Source organism: Salmo trutta, chromosome 17, assembly GCF_901001165.1.
Source record: "Salmo trutta chromosome 17, fSalTru1.1, whole genome shotgun sequence".
Taxonomy (NCBI): Eukaryota; Metazoa; Chordata; class Actinopteri; order Salmoniformes; family Salmonidae; genus Salmo; species Salmo trutta.
The window spans coordinates 15,021,808-15,043,308 of record NC_042973.1 but is presented as its reverse complement, the minus strand read 5'-3'; the positions used below and the strand labels follow the sequence as shown (position 1 = coordinate 15,043,308).

Here is a 21,501-nt window from a genome sequence, read left to right as displayed (position 1 = left end):
ATTTAGCAGACGCTCTTATCCAGAGCGACTTACAGTAGTGAATGCATACATTTCATACATTTTTTTTTCTTCTCTGTACTGGTCCCCAGTGGGAATCGAACCCACAACCCTGGCGTTCCAAACACCATGCTCTACCAACTGAGCCACACGGGACCACAAATGTTGGCTTTTGTTTCTTTGCATTGCATACAAACTCCAGCAGAGGCTGAGGAACTTCTGTTTATACTCAATCAGCAGAAAGTTTGAACTAACACTCGCCCCCCTAGCTCTGACTTTGCTGGTCGTAAGTACATTTTTCTTCAATAAAGTATCTATGATTTGTGGTCTCCCACCTACCTATCTTAAGATGAATGGAGCACTAACTGTAAGTCGCTCTCGATAAGATTACTACAATGTGAGTGAGTGAGTGAGTGAGTGACAACATGGAGCGAGAGAACGACAGAGGGAAATAGAGATCAAAAGGAAGCAGACAGAGGAACAGAAAGACGGGAAGATAAAGAGGAGGGGGAGAGGGCATGTATAAATGTTTTTGAGAAATGCATATGGTAATGTATGAATTCAAAAAAGCACTTAAGAGCTGTTCATAAAAATGTATTACGTTCAGTACACAATCTAACCAGTCTTCAAACCAACAACATATTGCCAAATATAATCATCCATGTTATGCTAGCACAATCTAAAGTCTCTGAATTTAACAGAATCTCTTAAATTAAAGTAGCCTAACCAATAATGTGGCCCAAGTTACATGGAAGAAACCGATATGAAAGGTTAAGTTTTCTGAAGACTAGTTTCGAAACAAGTTAGATTTCACTAGGCTACTATAAATATACGATCAGTTACACTGATGCCTAATTAATGTATAACTAGCCGTACACCAAGAAATACTCGAATATATATATATATATATATATATATATATATATATATATATATATAAATAAAATATACGAATGAATTATTGGACCTATAGATCTATATTACAACCTTATTAAAATACCATGAGAATGTTGACAAATATAAACAACTGGATAAAGAAAACAAGACACACAAGTGACTCCACCTGCCAGAATTGATAAGGGCAAGTAGGCTAATCTTCACAGTTAGTGGAAGACATATTTTGAAATGAAAAGCGTTTAAAAACTGCCATTGTGGAGCTAATTCCCCATACACTTGAAGTAAAAATTAAAGTATAATCCATACCCATTTGATTTAGTTCCTTATCGAATACAAATCACACATTTCACTGCCTGTTTTCGAAATGTAGGTGTTCCTTTTTAAAGTCTCGCGCCGTCAAGAAACATCTTTGAAAAGTTTCACTTTCTTACCTTTGGTCGCTCGATTTCTTGAGTATTTTAGAGAAGAACCCCACGACAATTGCAGGTTATGAAGGAATATTTAGTTATGGTCTCTTCATTGAAGGTCGTTGTCTTTATCATACATTTTATTGCTTTTACTTAGACTTCAAACTCCGTGAATGCTGCTTTCGTTGCGAATGACGTTGATTTAGTCACATGCCAGGAAATGTTTGTGGATGTAAACAATGTAAGCGTGCAACCAATGATTTATATATATACACTAGATAACAGTTTGGGAAGCTGTGTTGAAGCCACTGCGCCTTCATCTTGGCACTCCCCCACCGTTATAAAAAACATATTTTTGAAGCTACAGAAATGCACGTATTAATGTCTACATTCGTTTTTTACACATGTATTATATTACAGACAACTTAATGCATACTTTTAAAGTATATTATGTGAGCTAAAGATAAAAATAAAAAAAATCCTTAAAGTATAATTGTATGTACATTACTAATGTTACTGTCCCCACTACAACAAAAAAGATAGTTACTTAAATACATGTAATTTTGTCCTTGAAACATTTAATTGAAATACTGTAGAATTCCATTCATTCCTATGGAGGACTGCTCCTACTGGGGAGTGGCAATATGGCCGACTGGCGGCTTCAAAGCCTCTCAATGGCCAAAACATATCTAAAGCAAGGAAGGGTTTAAATGTCATTGCGTGCAACCAAGCGGGACACGCTGTTCAGCCAAATGATGGGAGGCTGGGAGGGCAACTTTGTTGCAAATGATGTACAGTAGCTGAAAAGTGAGAACTTTGTTGCGTAGTGACGAGTTCAACTAATGCTTTTTTCGCTTTAACTTCACTGTCATGTCAATGACAAGCCTGGAGTTTATTGAGAAAGTGGTCTATTATTGTCAATTTTCCCGGCTGGCATCCGACCTACTTTAGTTTACAGGTAAACAGGTCTGAAAATAAGCCTACTGACTGGCTGTTTATGTGGTTCACTAAAAATTATCTTAAAATAATATAACCCTACCACTAATCATAATAGAATATATATATATATATATATATATATATATATATATATATATATATATATATATATATATATAGCACTTTGTGACATCGGCTGATGTAAAAGGGGCTTTATAAATACATTTGATTGATATTTCTACCTTTATTTAACTAGGCAAGTCAGTTAAGAACAAATCCTTATTTACTATGACAGCCAACTCAGGCCAAACCCGGACGACGCTGGGCCAATTGTGTGCTGCCCTATGGAACTCCCAATCACGGCCAGATATGATACAGCCTGGATTCGAACCAGGTACTATACTGACACCTCTTGCACTGAGATGCAGTGCCTTAGACCGCTGTGACAATCGGGAGAGCTAATTTACTAGCTGAATTGACATACACTGAGTATACCAAACATTATGAACACACTTTTTGCCCTCAGAACAGCATGGACTCCACAAGGTGTCGAAAGCGTTCCACAGGGATGCTGGAACCATGTTTACTCCAATGCTTCCCACAGTTGTCAAGTTGACTGGGTGTCCTTTGGGTGGTGGACCTTTCTCGATACACACGGGAAACTGTTGAGCATGAAAAACCCAGCAACATTGCAGTTCTTGACAGAAACTGGTGTGCCTGGCAGCTTCTACCGTACCCCATTCAAAGACACAAATATTTTGTCTTCCCCATTCACCCTCTGAATGGCACACATAGACAATCCATGTCTCTAGTGTCTCAAGACTTAAAAATCCTTCTTTAACTTTAACTCTCCTCCCATTCATCTACACTGACAAGGGACATCAATAAGGGATCATAGCTTTCACTTGGATTCACCTGATCAGTCTATGTCATGGAAAGAGCTGGTGTTCTTAATGTTTTCATACTCAGTGTATCTTGATGCAATATATAACACATCTCATCTGGAGAAAAAGAGAACATAATTCAATGCAATCATTTATTTATTTCAACCCATACAAAAAATAGGCCTGTTTGTCATAGTCTTTTCAAGAAAAAGAGAATTTGGCTTTATTATAGCTTTTTTCATAGCTTTATTTCTAGTGATACCTGACACATTGGCTGTGTTTATAAAGGCAGCCCAATTCTGATATTGTGCCAATAATTGGTCTTTTTGACAAATCAGATCTTTCGCTAACAATTTGGCAAAAGATCAGAATTGGGCTACCTGTGTAAACGCAGACATTGTCTGTGCATCTTCTGTATTCAGTTCCTTGACGCATCCATCCACCTGTGAATGAACAGTACCAACGATCGACTTCAGTATGCTGCTGACCAACCTGGGAGCAGATATTCTTTACCACATCACAGGATTGCTTTTAGTGCCTATACTGACTTCCTTCAAACACACATCACTTTCCAGCAACCAGACAAAATAAACAAACAAACAAAAACAGGAAAAAAAACATGGTGGGTGACACGTCCTCATGAACAACATTGTCTGAACCCCAAATAGAATACCTTCTCTCATGATGTGTTTTCTTTCAGAATTGTTTTATAGGGTAACGGGCAAAAGGAGACTCTTCATTTATCTTGCCCTGAAAATAGGAATAAAAAGAAAGATTTAGAATTAATTTGGATTCAAAGATTTGTACCTTTTGAATGCATTGCATTAGAGACAAAAGACTGGAGCACAAAGTGTGTAAAGCACATAATTTAAAAAAGAAACCATCTTTGCATAGAATTGATCATCAACAATTATCTGATAAACTGGCTTAATTCTCATGTGTTAAAGAATCCATTTTGGTTTACATGACATTGGTTTCCTGTCCATTAAACAGCTTTTCTTCTGTCACTTCTATATCCGAATGTCCTGTTCATTGAACAGGAAGCTCTTTTGCATGCAATATCTATACAATTCACCAATACAAAATCAATTCACCAATGGCACATCTTCGAGCCTCTGAAATGTTGAACCTCTGGAAGTAATGAGCTTTGCAATTCCAACAGCCAGCAGAAGACCCAGACAGATGCAGAATATGCAGAGGACTGCTACGAGGCCCGGACTCCTTGATAAGACATGTCTCCCATCACTTTCTAATGCTAAAGAATGAATAACAGTGATAAAGTATGGTTACAAAAATAAAAATATATAAATCAGTTCTCTTAAAAGTAAATTGAATCTATTAATCAGGTGGCATTTCTGAAATATGAACATGCTGTTCTCTTGAAAGCTTAATTATAACAGAACCTATGTATGTGTCCACTGGTAACAGTTTGCTTTACCACTAAGACTCACTGTCTGCAAAGATTATTTAATTTGATTCATTCAATAATATATTGATTATTTTCATCTGAAACACACACCTGTGCTTGAGCTCATGTTCCCTGTTGTAAAATCAGAGCTTGGCGACAAAGTTGATGAGAAGATTGAGGATGTTGAGTCATGACCAACTGTTCCAGTTAGGGTCTGATTCATAGTAGTGTCAGCTGTAAAACCTGTAGAGGTATGTGTGGTGGTGCTGCCATTGGATGCTTGTGATGGAGTTAGTGGCTGAGAGGATTGGGAAGGCTCAGTTGTAGGTGATGAAGGGGATGATTCACCAGTAGGATCTGTATTAGGTGCTTCACTGACTGATGAACTTGTCCTACTAGTTGGCGTGGCAGGGACCGCTGTGGGGATGGTGACAGACAATGTTGGGGTATTCCTGGTGGTTGCCTTCGTTGGAGTCACTGTCAAGGTTGATGATGGTGCTCCAGAGGACCCTGCATTAAAGGAGTGTTAGTATTGGATCATTTCATATTTACATACAGGCATAATCATATTTTGTTATGCTCTGTAACTGGGTCATCCCTGATAACAAATCTGCATCTGAGTCCAATGTTTTGAGACAATTTGTTTGTGGTAAAACAAATTGAGCCAAAACCTGGTATGCATTTGGGTAGTCTCTTGTGATAAACCAGGGATGGGTAGGGGGGTCTCAACTTCCTGTTGAGAGTTAGAATAGTAGAATACACAGGGGGCCATTTTGAAATTTGGTTGTGCATCAGCAGTTTCTCTTTTTATGTCAGTCAATATTTTTTTGATCGATAAGTTAGCTCGCTGCTAAACTATCTAAGCTTATTATCAGTCTCACTCTGATACACTAAATTACCAAAAGTATGTGGACACTTGCTCGTCAAACATCTCATTCCAAAATCATGGGCATAAATATGGAGTTGGTCCCCACTTTGCTGCTGTAACAGCCTCCACTTTTCTGGGAAGGCTTTCCACTTGATGTTGGAACATTGCTGCAGGGACTTGCTTCCATTCAGCCACAAGAGCATTAGTGAGGTCAGGCACTGATGTTAGGCGATTAGGGCTGGCCCGCAGTCAGCCTTCCAATTAATCCCAATGGTGTTCAATGTAGTTGAGTTCAAAGCTCTGTGGAGGCCAGTCAATTTCTTCCACACCAATCTCGACAAACCATTTCTGTATGGAGCTCGCTTTGTGCATGGGGGCATTGTCATCCGGCAAACTCAGATTCGTCCGTTGGACTGCCAGATGGTGGAGAGTGATTCATCACTCCAGATAACGCATTTCCACTGCTCCGGAGTCCAATTGCGGCGAGCTTTACACCATTCCAGCCGACGCTTGGCATTGTGCATGGTGATCTATTTCATGAAGCTCCCAACAAACAGTTATTGTGCTGATGTTGCTTCGAGAGGCAGTTTGGAACGCAGTAGTGAGTGTTGCAACCGAGGACAGCACTCGGCGGTCCCGTTCAGTGAGCTTGTGTGGCCTACCACTTCTCTGCTGAGCCGTTGTTGCTCCTAGATGTTTCCACTTCACAATAACAGTACTTACAGTTGACTGGCTGTGTGCTCGATTTCATACACCTGTCAGCAACGAGTGTGGCTGAAATAGCCGTATCCACTAATTTGAAGTGGTGTCCACATACTTTTGTATATATAGTGTATCATATTAAAAACTGCAAACATTTCTCTCCCTTCCATAGCAAACTTGCTTTAAAACTGTGACATTTTCTTTACACACCAAATGTGTAGAATTGCACAAAATGAACCCAATTTTTTTTTTAATTGTCAAGTGGGGGGGCCAATAAAACGTTTTGCTTGCAATGTGGTGGTGAGGGGGGCGCTCATGATGAGTTCAGATTTTTTTGTGGCCCCCACCCCCATCCCCGTGATAGACTGTTACTGGCCAGTGCACAAGCAACATTTGGTTCTGTACTGGGTGCTGGGATTAGCATTTGGGTAGCACAACTGGGTCGATTGACACGGTTACATGTTGAGCTGGAGTGTAAAAAAGAAATGTAATGTATGTTTTGCTAATAAAGAACAAGACTTCACATGATTTGCATATTGTGTAAGTAATACTACATTTTGCAATATCTAAAATGATAGATGTAAATAACCCAGATGGTGCCATTATATTAACAGACAACTACAGATTCAACTCATCCCAAACTCATATTTGCTTGGAGGCATGCCCCTGGCCTTTTAGGTTTCACTGGAACTTTCTTCATTAGTAACCTAATGCTCTATGACCTTAGAAAACCCTGGATTAAATTCAGACCTTTTATAGAATATTTTGTAGCTGCTTGTATGTATTATACAAAAATAAACGTATATCACCTAAAACCACCATGTCCTGTATTGTGTTAAACAAGTATTTCCTGGACATGTTTCATTTTTACGGTATGACCCTAACCTCAATTGTTGCATAATTTGCATATACAATGAGCCCTCCATCCAGTTTAGGTAAATTATTCTCCAAGTAAACAGGTTTCACGAAGAAAATGTAAAATATTGACTTACCTAGAGCGACGGCTACCGAAACAAATGATATAAATATAGTGACACCTGCCATGTTGCCCTAGAGGTAAAGAGACTCAACAGCACCTCCACATTATTACATCCTTGAAAGCAGGATGTTGGTAAATGACCAGGGAGGTGTGCTTATTTTTTCAGTGCATATTCAATGGCTGGGGCTGGCGAGTCATTGTTTGAACAAGTATGTTAGCTCAATAATAAAATGCGCTGCTCAAATTTACCACCTTCAAAGTGTCGGGAGTTGAATGGCAGACAAAAGTCTCGAGCCTTTATGGTGGGATTAATTATTCTACAAAACAATTAAAATCCTTCAAACATCCATTCACATAACTTTCTTAATGCGTCAGCTATTGTTTAATATCTACTGTTTAAAATTATTAGAAAAATATCAATTGAATTCCTAAAAATAAAGACAACATACCTAAATAAAGCAGCATTGTCTGAGAAAATAATCACTAGCTAGGTTTCCATCCAATTGGCGACAGATTCTCATGCAAATATAAAAAAATCCGCATAAAGAAATACATTTTCCCACCAGTGGTGTTTCCATCAAACCGACCAAATGTCCTTTTTCGCTTAAGTTTTCATGTACCAAATAAAAATCAACAGTTCAGTGTATTTTCAACTCTACTGAACTCTACAAAAACTGTTGAGTTTAATAGCAAACGTGCCCAGTGGCGAACCGTCATTCAGGGCCCCACCTGTTTTGAGCCCCATATTTTTAACACATTTTATTTTGGCATTAATACATGTCACAAATCAGTTTGGAAACAATGTAAAAAATACATAATTGAGTTAATAAAGCCACATACAAACATGGTCTCTTTTTTGTTTTCTTGAGTAAGGCAGCTCCAAAATGCAGGTGTTTCAGCCTAGTGCTTTCTGTGGTGGTGGGGCAAGCCAGCAGAAACTACGGAGCGATTGGCCGTGATTGGCTCAGTGTTTTGTCACTCATGGGGACACTACGGTCCCATGAGTTAGACCTCGACAGTGGCGATTTTAGCATGTAAATCTTGGTGGGGCAAACTCAACAAAAAAAATGTTTTAGGATGCATGCCAGCAAAGCCACTGAACAACACTAAACAATACAATAATTGCACTATAACGGCGTCAAGCGGTGCCCACAAACTGTTAGGGCATAAAGCTGTCCCAACAGCAGAGATTTCTTTCCAGCACAATGGAGTGAATCCTTACCACGCTACACCTGGCTATCAGCGGAGCCTTGTCTGGCAGGAAAACAATTAATTCAGCTTCGTTTACTGCCTTTTTAAGAAACATAGCTGATATGGCTGACCTTATCTCCCTGGCATATTACATCATTTATGCAGCAGCATATAAGACATTTTTGGACTCACCTTGTTGTGTGCGGCGGTCCTTCAGTTGGCAAATTTTGTCATCAAAGAAAAAGATTTACAATTCCGAGTTGGATGACTGTTCAAAACGTATTTTCCAAGTCTGACTTCCCAGTTGCAATGCTTACGGTTAGCCACTGTCACCGATTCCTTCCTAACAACTCATTGTTGAATTTGCGATTTCCAACTTGTTGTGTAATGTTTATGTCCAATGGTGGTTGAGCACCGATTAGTTTTATCTATTATTTATCATCATTATTTCTCTTAACATGACAAGGATTAAAAAGGATTTGCCAGTAGATTGTCTACTTGGTTTATCATGATGACTGCTAGTTAAGATTTTGAAAGTATGTTGTTGACATGATCAGTCCAATCAAAGCTACTTAGATATAATGTGATTTGACGTCATTTTATCTGTGGCCAATGACCTTGAGCCTTTTTGGAAGGGTACTTCAAATGTAACTCTATGGCAGCACCCAAAGGGCTAATATTCTTGATGTCTATCCTTACTAAAGGCGAGTGATGTAGTGTCCCCATAAGTGACAGAACACTGAGCCAATCACGGCGCAATGCTGAGCCAATCATGGTGCAATGCTCCTATTTTCTGCTGGCCTGCCCCACCACCACGGAAAGCACTGAGCTAGGCTGAAACACCTGCATTCTGGAGCTGCCTGTTTGTATGCGGCATTAATAACTCAATGATATATAATTTTTTTAGATTGTTTGCAAACTGATATGTGACATGTATTAATGCTAAAATAACATGTAAACAGGCAAGCCCCCCCCCCAAAAAAAACATATATATACCTTTTTTCCCCCCACCTGCCATGAATGACGGGTCACCACTGGACCTCGAAAATTCTCACCCCTTGGGTGCTTCCATAGAGTTACATTAGAAGTGCCCTTCCAAGAAGGATCAAGGTCATTGGCCACAGATAAAATGACGTCAAATACGTTATATGTACAGTAGCTTTGATTGGACTGATCATGTCAAAGTCATACTTTCTAAATATTAGCTAGCAGTCATCATCATGAATCAAGTCGACAATCTTTTTTGACATTTTTTTTTATTTCACCTTTATTTAACCAGGTAGGCTAGTTGAGAACAAGTTCTCATTTACAACTGCGACCTGGCCAAGATAAAGCAAAGCAGTGCGAAAGAAACAACAACACAGAGTTACACATGGAATAAACAAGTGTACAGTCAATAACACAATAGGAAAAAAAGTCAATATACAGTGAGTGCAAATGGCATGAGGAGGTAAGGCAATAAATAGGCCATAGTAGCAAAGTAATTACAATTTAGCAGATTAACACTGGAGTGATAGATGAGCAGATGATGATGAGCAGATGATGGTGTGTAAGTAGTGATACTGGTGTGCAAAAGAGCAGCAAAGTAAATAAAAACAATATGGGGGATGAGGTAGGTAGATTGGGTGGGCTATTTACAGATGAACTATGTACAGCTGCAGCGATCGGTTAGCTTCTCAGATAGCTGATGTTTAAAGTTAGTGAGGGAAATGCAAGTCTCCAGCTTCAGCAATTTTTGCAATTCGTTCCAGTCACTGTCACTGGCAGAACTAGAAGGAAAGGCGGCCTAACAGGTGTTGGCTTTGTGGATGACCAGTGAGATATACCTGCTGGAGCACGTGCTACAGTGGTTGTTGTTATCGTGAACAGTGAGCTGAGATAAGGCGGAGCTTTACCTAGCATAGACTTATAGATGACCTGGAGCCAGTGGGTCTGGCGATGAATATGTAGCGAGGGCCAGCCGACTAGAGCATACAGATCTCAGTGGTGGGTGGTATAAGGTGCTTTGGTAACAAAACGGATGGCACTGTGATAGCAAATTGGATGTAGTCTGAGTAGAGTATTGGAAGCTATTTTGTAGATGACATCGCTGAAGTCGAGGATCGGTAGGATAGTCAGTTTTACTAGGGTAAGTTTGGCGGTGTGAGTGAAGGAGGCTTTGTTGCGAAATAGAAAGCTGATTCTAGATTTGATTTTGGATTGGAAGATAATTTTAGAAAGAGAGGGTCTAGATTGTCTAGCCCAGCTGATTTGTACGGGTCCAGGTTTTGCAGCTCTTTCCGAACATCTGCTATCTGGATTTGGGTGAAGGAGAAGCTGGGGAGGCTCGGGCAAGTAGCTGCGGGGGGTGCGGAGCTGTTGGCCGGGGTTGGGGTAGCCAGGAGGAAAGCAGGGCCAGTCGTAGAGAAATGCTTATTGAAATTTTCGATTATCATGGATTTTTCGGTGGTGACCGTGTTACCTAGCCTCAGTGCACTGGGAGGAGGTGCTCTTGTTCTCCATGGACTTAACAGTGTCCCAATACTTTTTGGAGTTAGAGCTATAGGATGCAAATTTCTGTTTGAAAAAGTTAGCCTTTGCTTTCCTGACTGACTGTGTGAATTGGTTCCTGACTTCCCTGAACAGTTGCATATCGTGGGGACTATTTGATGCTATTGCAGTCCGCCACAGGATGTTTTTGTGCTGGTCAAGGGCAGTCAGATCTGGAGTGAACCAAGGGCTATATCTGTTCTTAGTTCTACATTTTTTGAAAGGGGCATGCTTATTTAAGAAGTTGAGGAAATTACTTTTAAAGAACGACCAGGCATCCTCGACTGACGGGATGAGGTCAATATCCTTCCAGGATACCCGGGCCAGGTCGATTAAAAAGGCCTGCTCGCAGAAGTGTTTTAGGGAGCGTTTGACAGTGATGAGTGGTGGTCGTTTGACCGCAGACCCATAGGGGATGCAGGCAATGAGGCAGTGATCGCTGAGATCCTGATTGAAAACAGCAGAGGTGTATTTGGAGGGCAAGTTGGTGAGGATAATATCTATGAGGGTGCCCATGTTTACGGATTTAGGGTTGTACCTGGTGGTTTCCTTGATAATTTGTGTGAGATTGAGGGCATCTAGCTTAGATTGTAGGACTGCTGGGGTGTTAAGCATATCCCAGTTTAGGTCACCTAACAAAATGAACTCTGAAGATAGATGGGGTGCAATCAATTCACATATGGTGTCCAGGGCACAGCTGGGAGCTGAGGGGGGTCTATAACAGGCGGCAACAGTGAGAGACGTATTTCTAGGGAGATTAATTTTGAAGCTCGAACTGTTTGGGCATAGACCTGGAAAGTATGACAGAACTTTGCAAGCTATCTCTGCAGTAGATTGCAACTCCTCCCCCTTTGGCAGTTCTATCTTGACGGTAAATGTTGTAGTTGTGAATGGAAATCTCTGAATTTTTGGTGGCCTTCCTAAGCCAGGATTCAGACACGGCAAGGACATCAGGGTTGGCGGAGTGTGCTAAAGCAGTGAGTAAAACAAATTTAGGGAGGAGGCTTCTGATGTTAACATGCATGAAACCAAGGCTTTTTCGATTACAGAAGTCAACAAATGAGAGTGCCTGGGAACACGCAGGGCCTGGGTTAACCTCCACATCACCCGAGGAACAGAGGAGGAGTAGGATGAAGGTACAGCTAAAGGTTAGCAAAACTGGTCGTCTTGTGCGTTGGGGACAGAGAATAAAAGGGGCCGATTTCTGGGTGTGGTAGAATAGATTCAGGGCATAATGTGCAGACAGGGGTATGGTGGGGTGCGGGTACAGTGGAGGTAAACCCAGGCACTGAGTGATGATAAGAGAGGTTGCATCTCTGGCAAATCCTTTTCAATCCTTGTCATATGAAGAGAAATAATTAAGAGAAATTATAGATAAAACATATCCGTGCTCAAGTTGGAAATCGGAAATTCAACAATGAGTGGTTTGGAAGGAATCAGTGACAATGGCTGTGTGGTCCCAAAACTGGGATTAAGGGGCTCTTTTCCAAGTTTAAAATTATAAACATTCAACATTGGCCATGCTGTCAATGAAGCATGATTTGTGCCGCACTCTAAACAACTGTTAACTCGGAACTGCGAAAACTTGTCTTCAGTGAGTTCAAGACAACTGGGAAGTCAGGAATAAATGAGGTACGACCTGAAGATCAATGATGTCATCATGATTTGACCTTGATGTTTTCCGAGTTCCCGGTTGTTTTGAAAGCCCCATAAATCCAGAGAATGCCAAACTTTGATGACAAAATTTGCCCACGAAGGACCGCTGCGCCACCTTCCTGTTGAAGTGAGCACAGCACAACAATGTGAGTCCAAAAATGTATTGTATGCTCAAATCAAATCAAATTGTATTTGTCACATGCGTCGAATACAAAAGTGCTAAACAAATAGTTATATTGACTACGTCCGTCTTAGCTTGCTCATTAATGTCTTAAAAGAAATTACGGATTGCCTCTTATCCATTTATCGTCCCCTTATGCCATAGTTTGTACATCTCAATTGTCATTAGAAACCACATATGTTTAAGTAAGTCAGCCATATCAGCTATGGTTTTTAAAAAAGCAGTAAATAAAGTTGAATGAACTGTTTCGCTTCCAGACTGTTTCGCTGCACTTTTGAAATGTACAGTGACAGACTTCAGAACATGTGCCGTTCTTACAGTGTTCTCCTTGTACACCAAGTCAGAACCACTGATAGCCAGGTGTAGCAGTGGTAAGATGTTGGGAGAAATGTATGTAGCTCTGACAGTTTGTGGGCACGGTTTGTCACCGTTATAGTGCAATTAATGTATTGTTTTGTGTTGTGTTGTGTAGTGGTTTTGCTGGCATGCATCACCAAGATTTACATGCTAAAATCGCCACTGAATGTGCCTACATATCTGGTCCTGGCATGTACGCTCTATAGCTAACAGGTGGCAGATACAGTGCAGGTAGATTGTGCTGGATGCGAGCTTGAAATAATAGGTTTATTTGTCAAACAGCATTCAAGCATTGATCATCATGTCACCAGAATAAGACCATTGATAGATATTGAAAAGGTGCATCAAGATCACAGTGCACTTCCAACACCCTGTGAAGTTCATCATAATTTATTTCATCTGTAGCCTAATAAACTGTATGGTTTAACAAGTCATCGTGGGAGGACCACACACCATATCATCGCATGACTCCATGCGATGATATGACTCGATATGATGGTTATTAGGTACAGTTGAAGTTGGAAGTTTACATACACTTAGGTTGGAGTCATTAAAACTCGTATTTCAACCACTCCACAAATTTCTTGTTAACAAACTATAGTTCTGGCAAGTCGGTTAGGACATCTACTTTGTGCATGACACAAGTAATTTTCCCAACAATTGTTTACAGACAGATTATTTCACTTATAATTCACTGTATCACAATTCCAGTGGGTCAGAAGTTTATATACACTAAGTTGACTGTGCCTTTAAACCATTTGGAAAATGTCAGAAAATAATGTCATGGCTTTAGAAGCTTCTGATAGGCTAATTGACATAATTTGAGTCAATTGGAGGTGTACCTGTGGATGTATTTCAAGACCTACCTTCAAACTCAGTGCCTCTTTGCTTGACATCATAGGAAAATCAAAAGAAATCAGCCAAGAGAAAAGAATTGTAGACCTCCACAAGTCTGGTTCATCCTTGGGAGCAATTTCCACTGCATCGCAGTGCTAGCTGTGCCACTAGAGATTTTGGGTTCGAGTCCAGGCTGTCGCAGCCGGCCGCAACCGGGAGGCCCATGGGGCGGCGCACAATTGGCCCAGCGTCGTCCGGGTTAGGGAGGGTTTGGCCAGCAGGGATATCCTTGTCTCATCGCGCACTAGCGACTCCTGTGGCGGGCCGGGCGCAGTGCACTCTGACACGGTTGCCAGGTGTACTATCTTTCCTCCAACACATTGGTGCGGTTGGCTTCCGGGTTGGATGGGCATTGTGTCAAGAAGCAGCGTGGCTTGGTCGTGTTGTGTTTTGGGGGACGCATGGCTCTCGACCTTCGCCTCTCCCAAGTCCGTACGGGAGTTACAGCGATGAGACAAGACTGTAACTACTACCAATTGGATACCACAAAAAAAGGGGTGAAAAATACAACAACATAAAGTGTCTATATCCACAGTAAAACAAGTCCTATATCGACATAACCTGAAAGGCCGCTCAGCAAGGAAGAAGCCACTGCTCCAAAACCGCCATAAAAAAGCCAGACTACAGTTGGCAACTGCACATGGGGACAAAGATCATACTTTTTGGAGAAATGTCCTCTGGTCTGATGAAACAAAAATAGAACTGTTTGGCCATAATGACCATCGTTATGTTTGGAGGAAAAAGGGGGAGGCTTGCAAGCCGAAAAACACCATCCCAACCGTGAAGGACGGGGGTGGCAGCATAATGTTGTGGGGGTGCTTCACAAAATAGATGGCATCATGAGGAAGGGAAATGATGTGGATATATTGAAGCAACATCTCAAGACATCAGTCAGGAAGTTAAAGCATGGTCGCAAATGGGTCTTCCCAATGGATAATGACCCCAAGCATACTTCCAAAGTTGTGGCAAAATGGCTTAAGGACAACAAAGTCAAGGTATTGGAGTGGCCCTCACAAAGCCCTGACCTCAATCCTATAGAAAATTTGTGGGCAGAACTGAAAAAGTGTGTGCGAGCAAGGAGGCCTACAAACCTGACTCAGTTACACCAGCACTGTCAGGAGGAATGGGCCAAAATTCCCCCAATTTATTGTGGGAAGCTTGTGGAAGGCTACCCGAAACGTTTGACCCAAGTTAAACAATTTCAAAGCAATGCTACCAAATACTAATTGAGTGTATGTAAACTTCTGTCCCACTGGGAATGTGATGAAAGAAATAAAAACCGAAATAAATAATTCTATCAACTATTATTCTGATATTTCACGTTCTTAAAATAAGACAGGGGATTATTACAGGGATTAAATATCAGGAATTGTGAACAACTGAGTTTAAATGTATTTGGCTAAGGTGTGTAAACTTCTGACTTCAACTGTATATATCAATATTTGCGCACAAAGGCGTTTCCACGGCCATTTCTCGCATAAAACATTTTACCGACACAAAAAGATCCCAACATGTCGAACAAACAAATGTTCTGTTGGCATTTGTCAAATTGAACATAAACTTCCTGCGATGGAAACCCATTTAACTTTTATTTTTCAATCGGCACATGGAAATGTAATTGCAAAAGTAATTTGTATGTGCACTAAGTCAATCTATTGTTGCGCCATATCAAGTTCTGGAAACGCTTCAGTGAGGACATTTTCCTTCTATTCCAGGGCACAGCAGAGGAACTTCATCAATTCCCCTCCTTCATCAATACAAGAAGTGAACATCTGAAATTCACGCTCACCTTTGATGCGCATGAAACAGGTATTCTGGACATTTTCATAAAGGGGGGGGGCTTTAGCACGGACATATGCAGGTAGCCGACGGACAGGAATTCCCTGTTAAGCAGAGATAGCTTCCACCCTACATCCCTGAAAAAGAACCTCCCTGTCAGCCAATACAGTCGCGTACGCAATATCTTTAGTACACACTGACTATGACAAACAAGCAGACTGTCTGGATGGGCGTTTAAGACAGCGGGGTTACCCAGAGGAATGGCTTCATGACGCAAGGGACCGTTACAAGAATATGAACCAGGATGACAGCCTCACGCCCAAATCACCCCGCCCCCCTGACCAACGAGTTCAATGCTTCCTTCAATATTCCAACAAAATATATTTTTTTACTGTTACCTAGGTTAACTTGGACTATTTGTATGTATATAATCCTTTATGACCATATGTACCTCTGTGATTAATTATGATTGACTATGCGCAAAAGTGAATTGAATTGTTTCCACACCCACCATGCGCATGTGCATAATGGTCATGTGAGGTGAAATATTTTAACGTTTTAATGTGCATAATCAGTGTGCGGGCCTTCCTGCTCTTTACACGTCAACACGGGCAACCTTTCATGCACAATAAGTCCGTTTGATTGAAACATCTCTGGTGGAAAAGTGTCCATATTATTTTATGCAGATTTTAAAATATTCGCATGAAAATCTGTTGCAAATTGGATGGAAAGTTAAGCCTCCTCTGTCGGGATTCTTAAATCAAAATTTTCTCACTATACACAAGTGTTTATGGGTAATATTTTATAATACTGAATGCAGTAGTGGAAAAAGTACCCCATTGTCATACTTGACAAAAGTAAAGATACCTTAATAGAAAATGACTCAAGTAAAAGTGAAAGTCACACAGTAAAATACTTGAGTAAAAGTCTAAAAACATTTGGTTTTAAATATACTTAAGTATCAAAAGTAAATGTGATTGCTAAAATATACTTAATTATCAAAACTAAAATAATAATTTTAAATTCCTTATATTAAGCAAACCAGTAGCCACAATGTTCTTATTTTTTTTATTTACAGATAGCCAGGGGCACATTCCAAAACTTGCATTTGTGTTTAGTGAGTCTAGATCAGAGGCAGTAGGGAAGACCAGGATGTTCTCTGGATAAATGTGTGAATTGGACCATTTTCTGTCCTGCTAAGCATTCAAAATGTAACAAGTACTTTTGGGTGTCATGGAAAATGTATGGCGCAAAAAAGTACATTATTTTCTTTATGAATGTAGTGAAGGAAAAGTTGCCAAATTTAAATGGTATAGTAGATACCCCAAAAACTACTTAAGTTGTACTTGAAAGTATTTTTACTCAAGTACTTTGCACTACTGCAAAAATGTATATATATTTTTTCAAACCTGGGTCACATATCCTTTGATCCCTTTCATTAAAAAACAATCAGAAGCAGAGTTGTAATGTATTATTAAGGTACATGTAAGAGTAATCAGGTCAGACAATTACACACATTTTTTACATTTTGTATTTAAAAAAACAAACAAACATTAAAGATGTTAATCACAGCATTTTACAGATTTTTTTCCATCCACCTATGCAAATAGAAGATCATATATTGATATGTATTATGAACGGACTGTGCATAATCTATCATTTCCATTCAACACATTTGCCATAACTTACCAACTATGTAAATAAATACATAGCATTCTTCATTTAACTGTTGAATCTGTAAATCCTTTCAAAAGTAATAGAACATGTATTTAACTATCATTGCTTCAAGTTTTAAATTGTTGTGAAAAACATCTACATCACTGTGACTAACCATTGAGGTAACTAGAATAATCATCTTGCAGTAAAACATTGAATACTGGAGTAATTGATATCTTTCATTATTCAGATAAACGTATTGGTCCATTTGAAATCCTGAGACAAATATTAGGCAGTAGTGAAGCACTTTAAGGCAAGATTGGTATCTTAAACAGTAGGATAACAGTATTTGATTATGGTTACTGTGGCTGGAAATAATGAAACCAGAAAAGTTACATGACACATAAGTAATTATACACGCATGAAATTATACACCTTGCAAGAGACAACAGTTCCAAGAATGAAACATTGATCTTCAACTATTTGGAGTTCAGTATTGAGTTCAGTACTAGGGCTAAACCTACTCCTCAAACCGTTTAGCTGGAGCGATGGGCCCAACAGGGTCCTGGGTCACCTCTATGACACCACTGTCAAGAACGAGCACTCCTGTTTGATCATCTTCCTGTCAACAGACCAATAGAATAGATTAAAATATATACGCAAACGTACTAGAATTCTATCGGTGTGTTGTCCTTACGCATTAGTGTATTTGACAGAAGTTAAGGGGGTTTTGCCTGACGACTCAAACTGAATTCTTCCGCTGCTCTATTGTTCGCTACATATTTCGGTCTGAGACTGCCATCATTGAAGTCGTTTGTAGTGACGTCAAAATGAGGGGGGGGGGGGGGGGTGTACAAAACAAAGTCATCAGCAATTAGATCATCTCTAACCAATCAGTGTGTCGAAGCCAAAAACACATTTTCAAAATGCTGCTTTACGTGTGTTCTGGCTCTGGTCCAACCCATCGGTTTCTGGGACCAATCAGATGGTCTAGAATGGATTTCCATTATAGAAATCGTCTGGGAGGTACTCAGATCTAGACTCATTGCAGAGAAGAAACTACCTTCTGGGTATTCCGTGGGCATGGCATACCGTCTGGCTGGAGGCCCGGAGCAAGGAGTTTGGGTAGCCAGGCAAAAGGGAGTTATGTTTCCCTATTGATTCCAATCTCTCTCTGACTAGTTCAACTTACTCTGTGTTTGAGGTAAGACAGGTAGGTGTCCCAACCCAGGGTTATTGTGTTCACATAAAGGACCCGGTATTGGGGTGAAAGGAAATAGAAGTTGATCAGCTGTGCGGCAGGCCAGACACACCAATCAGCCTATGGTAAGAAACACAATAACAATTCAAAATATCATAACCTCAGTCAAATCAACCCTATGTATTCTCTAGTGTCATCATAGATACATCAGCATAACATATAAGATGGTAAAATTGAACAAGGAATACATTCTACAACATACAGGACTGTAGCACTTACCTTATAGAACTCCCAGAACTTGTCTTTGAATTCCAGCGCGCCTTTGGATAGACCGTGTCCCTCCATTACTCCCATGCCTGCAATAAACAAAGGTGAAGGATGGGTGCATTGACTGTATGAAAGTCTGGGATATCTACCAAATGATTAAACAGTATTTAGTCAGTATAAAAATGGAAACACATAGGCTACAGATAACATCCAATCACAATAGTAAGGGTTTGGTACCCATATCAGTTGTTTGTTACCTTAATGCCATTTGGTCATATTCTTGGCAAACTTTGACGCACTCTTTAACATCTAGTATTGACGTACGGTACACAAACCCTTTTCTTACCTCACTAGTGGCTTGATGCAATTAAACTGACTCCACACACACTTAAGGTAAACACACACAAGGCTTTTCACATTCAGAACATTTCACGCCCGAGCCCATCATAATCCTAATGTGAAAAGTCCTATAGACACACAAGACTAGGGAAGGCTGAAGGCCTATTTGTTCTTGCACGAAGACAATCAAATATTGCATATGAGAATGTTATTTGCAGTTATGTTAATGCAAAAATAAATTATACCTTGTATGAATGGAAACCAAAAGAGCTTTTGCATTTCATTCTCACCTAAAAAGTACCAAGCTCCAAGGATTGGTGAGCAAACTAGTTGGTCCACTAGGACTTTCTTGCCTACAGTGTGCAAGGCTTTGCCAATGTAGAATTTATCCAGCCACGAATACCAGTAGTGGAGGACAGGTCCCATGGAGCAACCCACTCCAAACATGTGCCCTAGGGAAAATAGAAAATAAACTTGACAGAAGTACCTCAAATTATTTTGTACATGCTTCTCTATCAAAAATAGGGTATGATGTCAGCTCTAGTATAAAAATAAACATTGTGCCAAGAGCCCAATGCTTTAATGGCACAGGTGGTAGCTGCACTCGGCCTACTGATGCAGCCGTATATATTGGTACCACTTGCATTTTATAATGCAAGAGAGAAGAATGCTGTTTTTGGGGGGTTGAATTGCTATTTTATTTATTTTCAAAACAAATACACGTGTGAACACCAAAAGTTTTCAATTGAAACTTTCTTTATAATAAATAGTGTATGGTGCCAATATATTTGATCGCAACTGTACACAATTGGATATTCTCACCTGTGCGACTCCAGTCACGAATTTTCTGAGGATCTTTCATTTTCTCCCTGGTTTGCTGTATGATATCTCCCAGAGACAACATAACACCTCCACTGAGGGTGTTTGTTAATATGAGCAATCTTCCTTGTAACAGTGGTTTCCAATAGAATGAAATCCGCACAAGAAGATTTTTACCTCGAGGAATGACCATGATGAATATACAGGAGACCAGTCATCTGCAACGCATTAACTAGCTAACTCTGGCTCGTGCATGCCTGGCAAATGTTGACCACACGCTAATCAAGATCTACTTTTGAAAGTATCGAAGTCGAACATATCTGATGTGGCAATTTAGCTGACACATTAGTTGAGTTAAAATAATAAAGTGAATGAGAACTTACTCACTTCCGCATCAGCACATGTAACTACCACAGAGTTTTGCTGTCTTCCAGGCAGATTTGAAGTCCTGAAATCACACACTGCCACCGCTACTGCCATCTAGTGTTGACAGTTACATTTGTTGTTTTCAGGCCCGACTGCACTTGCAGCTAGCTAGTGGCCAGCTCAACCGTACAATCATATTTTAAATCTGTGAATTAGCTTGACTTACTGTGCACTAAGGTCTATTGAATAACACTCTTTATATAGGTTGGGGTGGGACAGAGTGCCTAAAGTAAAATCATTTTTATATGTAAAACGTGTTTTGAGAGCACATTTGAATGTTTTGTGGTGTTAAATTAAGTGTAGCATCATGTGGCAAAAAAAAAATGTAACTGTCAAAGGCCATGTTCTGTCTCTCCGAAGAGTTTTATACAGATGGCAGAAGAGCCAGACTGCTCCTGGACCTCTATGATAGTGGGCATAGAGTGTTCTCCGATATGTCACCATGGGAAGCTACAAATCAACTATTCTATTGGGACCTCTACTCTAGGCTGTGGCTGCCAGGGGCTGTCACCAGTGAGGTAATCAATCATGTCTGAAAAGTAACAGGCCCTTTCGGTCTCCGTATGGGATATCTCCTTATGGGATATCGTATTGAAAAATGGGATCACAAGAGAAAATCGAATGAACCTATTCTATTGGTTTCTATTTGACGTGAGCCCTAGTGTAATAGTAAAGGGTAACATTCTGCAATGTAGTAAAGCAAATGAATCCATTACCTACCATCCTTGGGTTTAATCCAATGGTTTAACCACAGGCTGGAAGGGTTTGGGGTCAAACATATCTACAATTCAGCAATTACCTTGCCAATTTGTTCCCAGATTGGGTTTGCAAAGCCACAGCTGTCCTTCACTCTGCTCCTCATCCATTCAGAGAGGAAGACACTCTCCCAGTCCCAAATCAAATCCCTGCTATCATTGTTCAGAAGAGATATGGAATCAGAGATACTGCACCACTGGTTTCTCTCCTCATCACTGCTCAGAATAATTATACGTTTTACATTTTAGTAGACACTCTTATCCAGAGGAATTTACAGCAGCAATTAGGGTTAAGTGCCTTGTTCAAGTGCATATCAACAGATTTTTCACTAAGTTGGCTCAGGGATTCAAACCAGCGACCTTTCAG

General features: G+C 40.2%; 2 protein-coding genes, 1 long non-coding RNA gene and 1 other non-coding gene across 5 annotated transcripts in view; all 4 read right to left on the bottom strand.

Annotated features, from left to right (window-relative positions):
* pde4cb (phosphodiesterase 4C, cAMP-specific b) overlaps positions 1 to 1,492 on the bottom strand; it is a 143,450-nt gene extending 141,958 nt beyond the window's left edge. Inside the window, exon 1 of the mRNA XM_029695809.1 lies at positions 1,326 to 1,492. The gene's annotated coding sequence lies outside the window, so the exon portion shown is untranslated. The remainder of the gene's footprint in view (positions 1 to 1,325) is intronic.
* Positions 81 to 154, bottom strand: trnap-ugg (transfer RNA proline (anticodon UGG)). The gene has a single exon. It is a non-coding gene; the product is annotated as a tRNA-Pro (tRNA).
* Positions 1,493 to 3,262: 1,770 nt separating the features above from the next.
* LOC115151673 (uncharacterized) lies at positions 3,263 to 15,789 on the bottom strand. 2 transcript variants are annotated; one of them, XR_003867340.1, is made up of 4 exons: positions 15,682 to 15,789; positions 4,644 to 5,042; positions 4,219 to 4,379; positions 3,263 to 3,874 (listed from the first exon to the last, which is right to left on the bottom strand). It is a non-coding gene; the product is annotated as an uncharacterized LOC115151673 (long non-coding RNA). The 2 variants fall into 2 exon arrangements; XR_003867339.1 differs by lacking the exon at positions 15,682 to 15,789 and adding an exon at positions 7,095 to 7,200.
* A 1,395-nt stretch (positions 15,790 to 17,184) lies between these two features.
* LOC115151672 (mpv17-like protein 2) lies at positions 17,185 to 20,385 on the bottom strand. Its single transcript, XM_029695807.1, has 5 exons — positions 19,957 to 20,385; positions 19,425 to 19,586; positions 18,808 to 18,884; positions 18,520 to 18,648; positions 17,185 to 17,949 (listed from the first exon to the last, which is right to left on the bottom strand). Exons 1-5 carry the CDS (start codon positions 20,144 to 20,146, stop codon positions 17,848 to 17,850), a joined length of 660 nt encoding a protein of 219 aa, XP_029551667.1. The 5' UTR covers positions 20,147 to 20,385; the 3' UTR covers positions 17,185 to 17,847.
* Between the last annotated feature and the right edge of the window lie 1,116 nt (positions 20,386 to 21,501).

What these genes read in the sequence shown, in the direction of transcription:
- LOC115151672 (XM_029695807.1), bottom strand. Translation starts at nt 20,146, where the DNA reads ATGGTCATTCCTCGAGGTAAAAATCTTCTTGTGCGGATTTCATTCTAT. An exon ending in TCGTGACTGGAGTCGCACAG is followed by an intron (nt 19,587 to 19,956) that starts GTGAGAATATCC and finishes TATTTTCCCTAG; the next exon opens with GGCACATGTTTGGAGTGGGT. An exon ending in TGTCTTACCTCAAACACAGA is followed by an intron (nt 17,950 to 18,519) that starts GTAAGTTGAACT and finishes GTCTGTTGACAG; the next exon opens with GAAGATGATCAAACAGGAGT.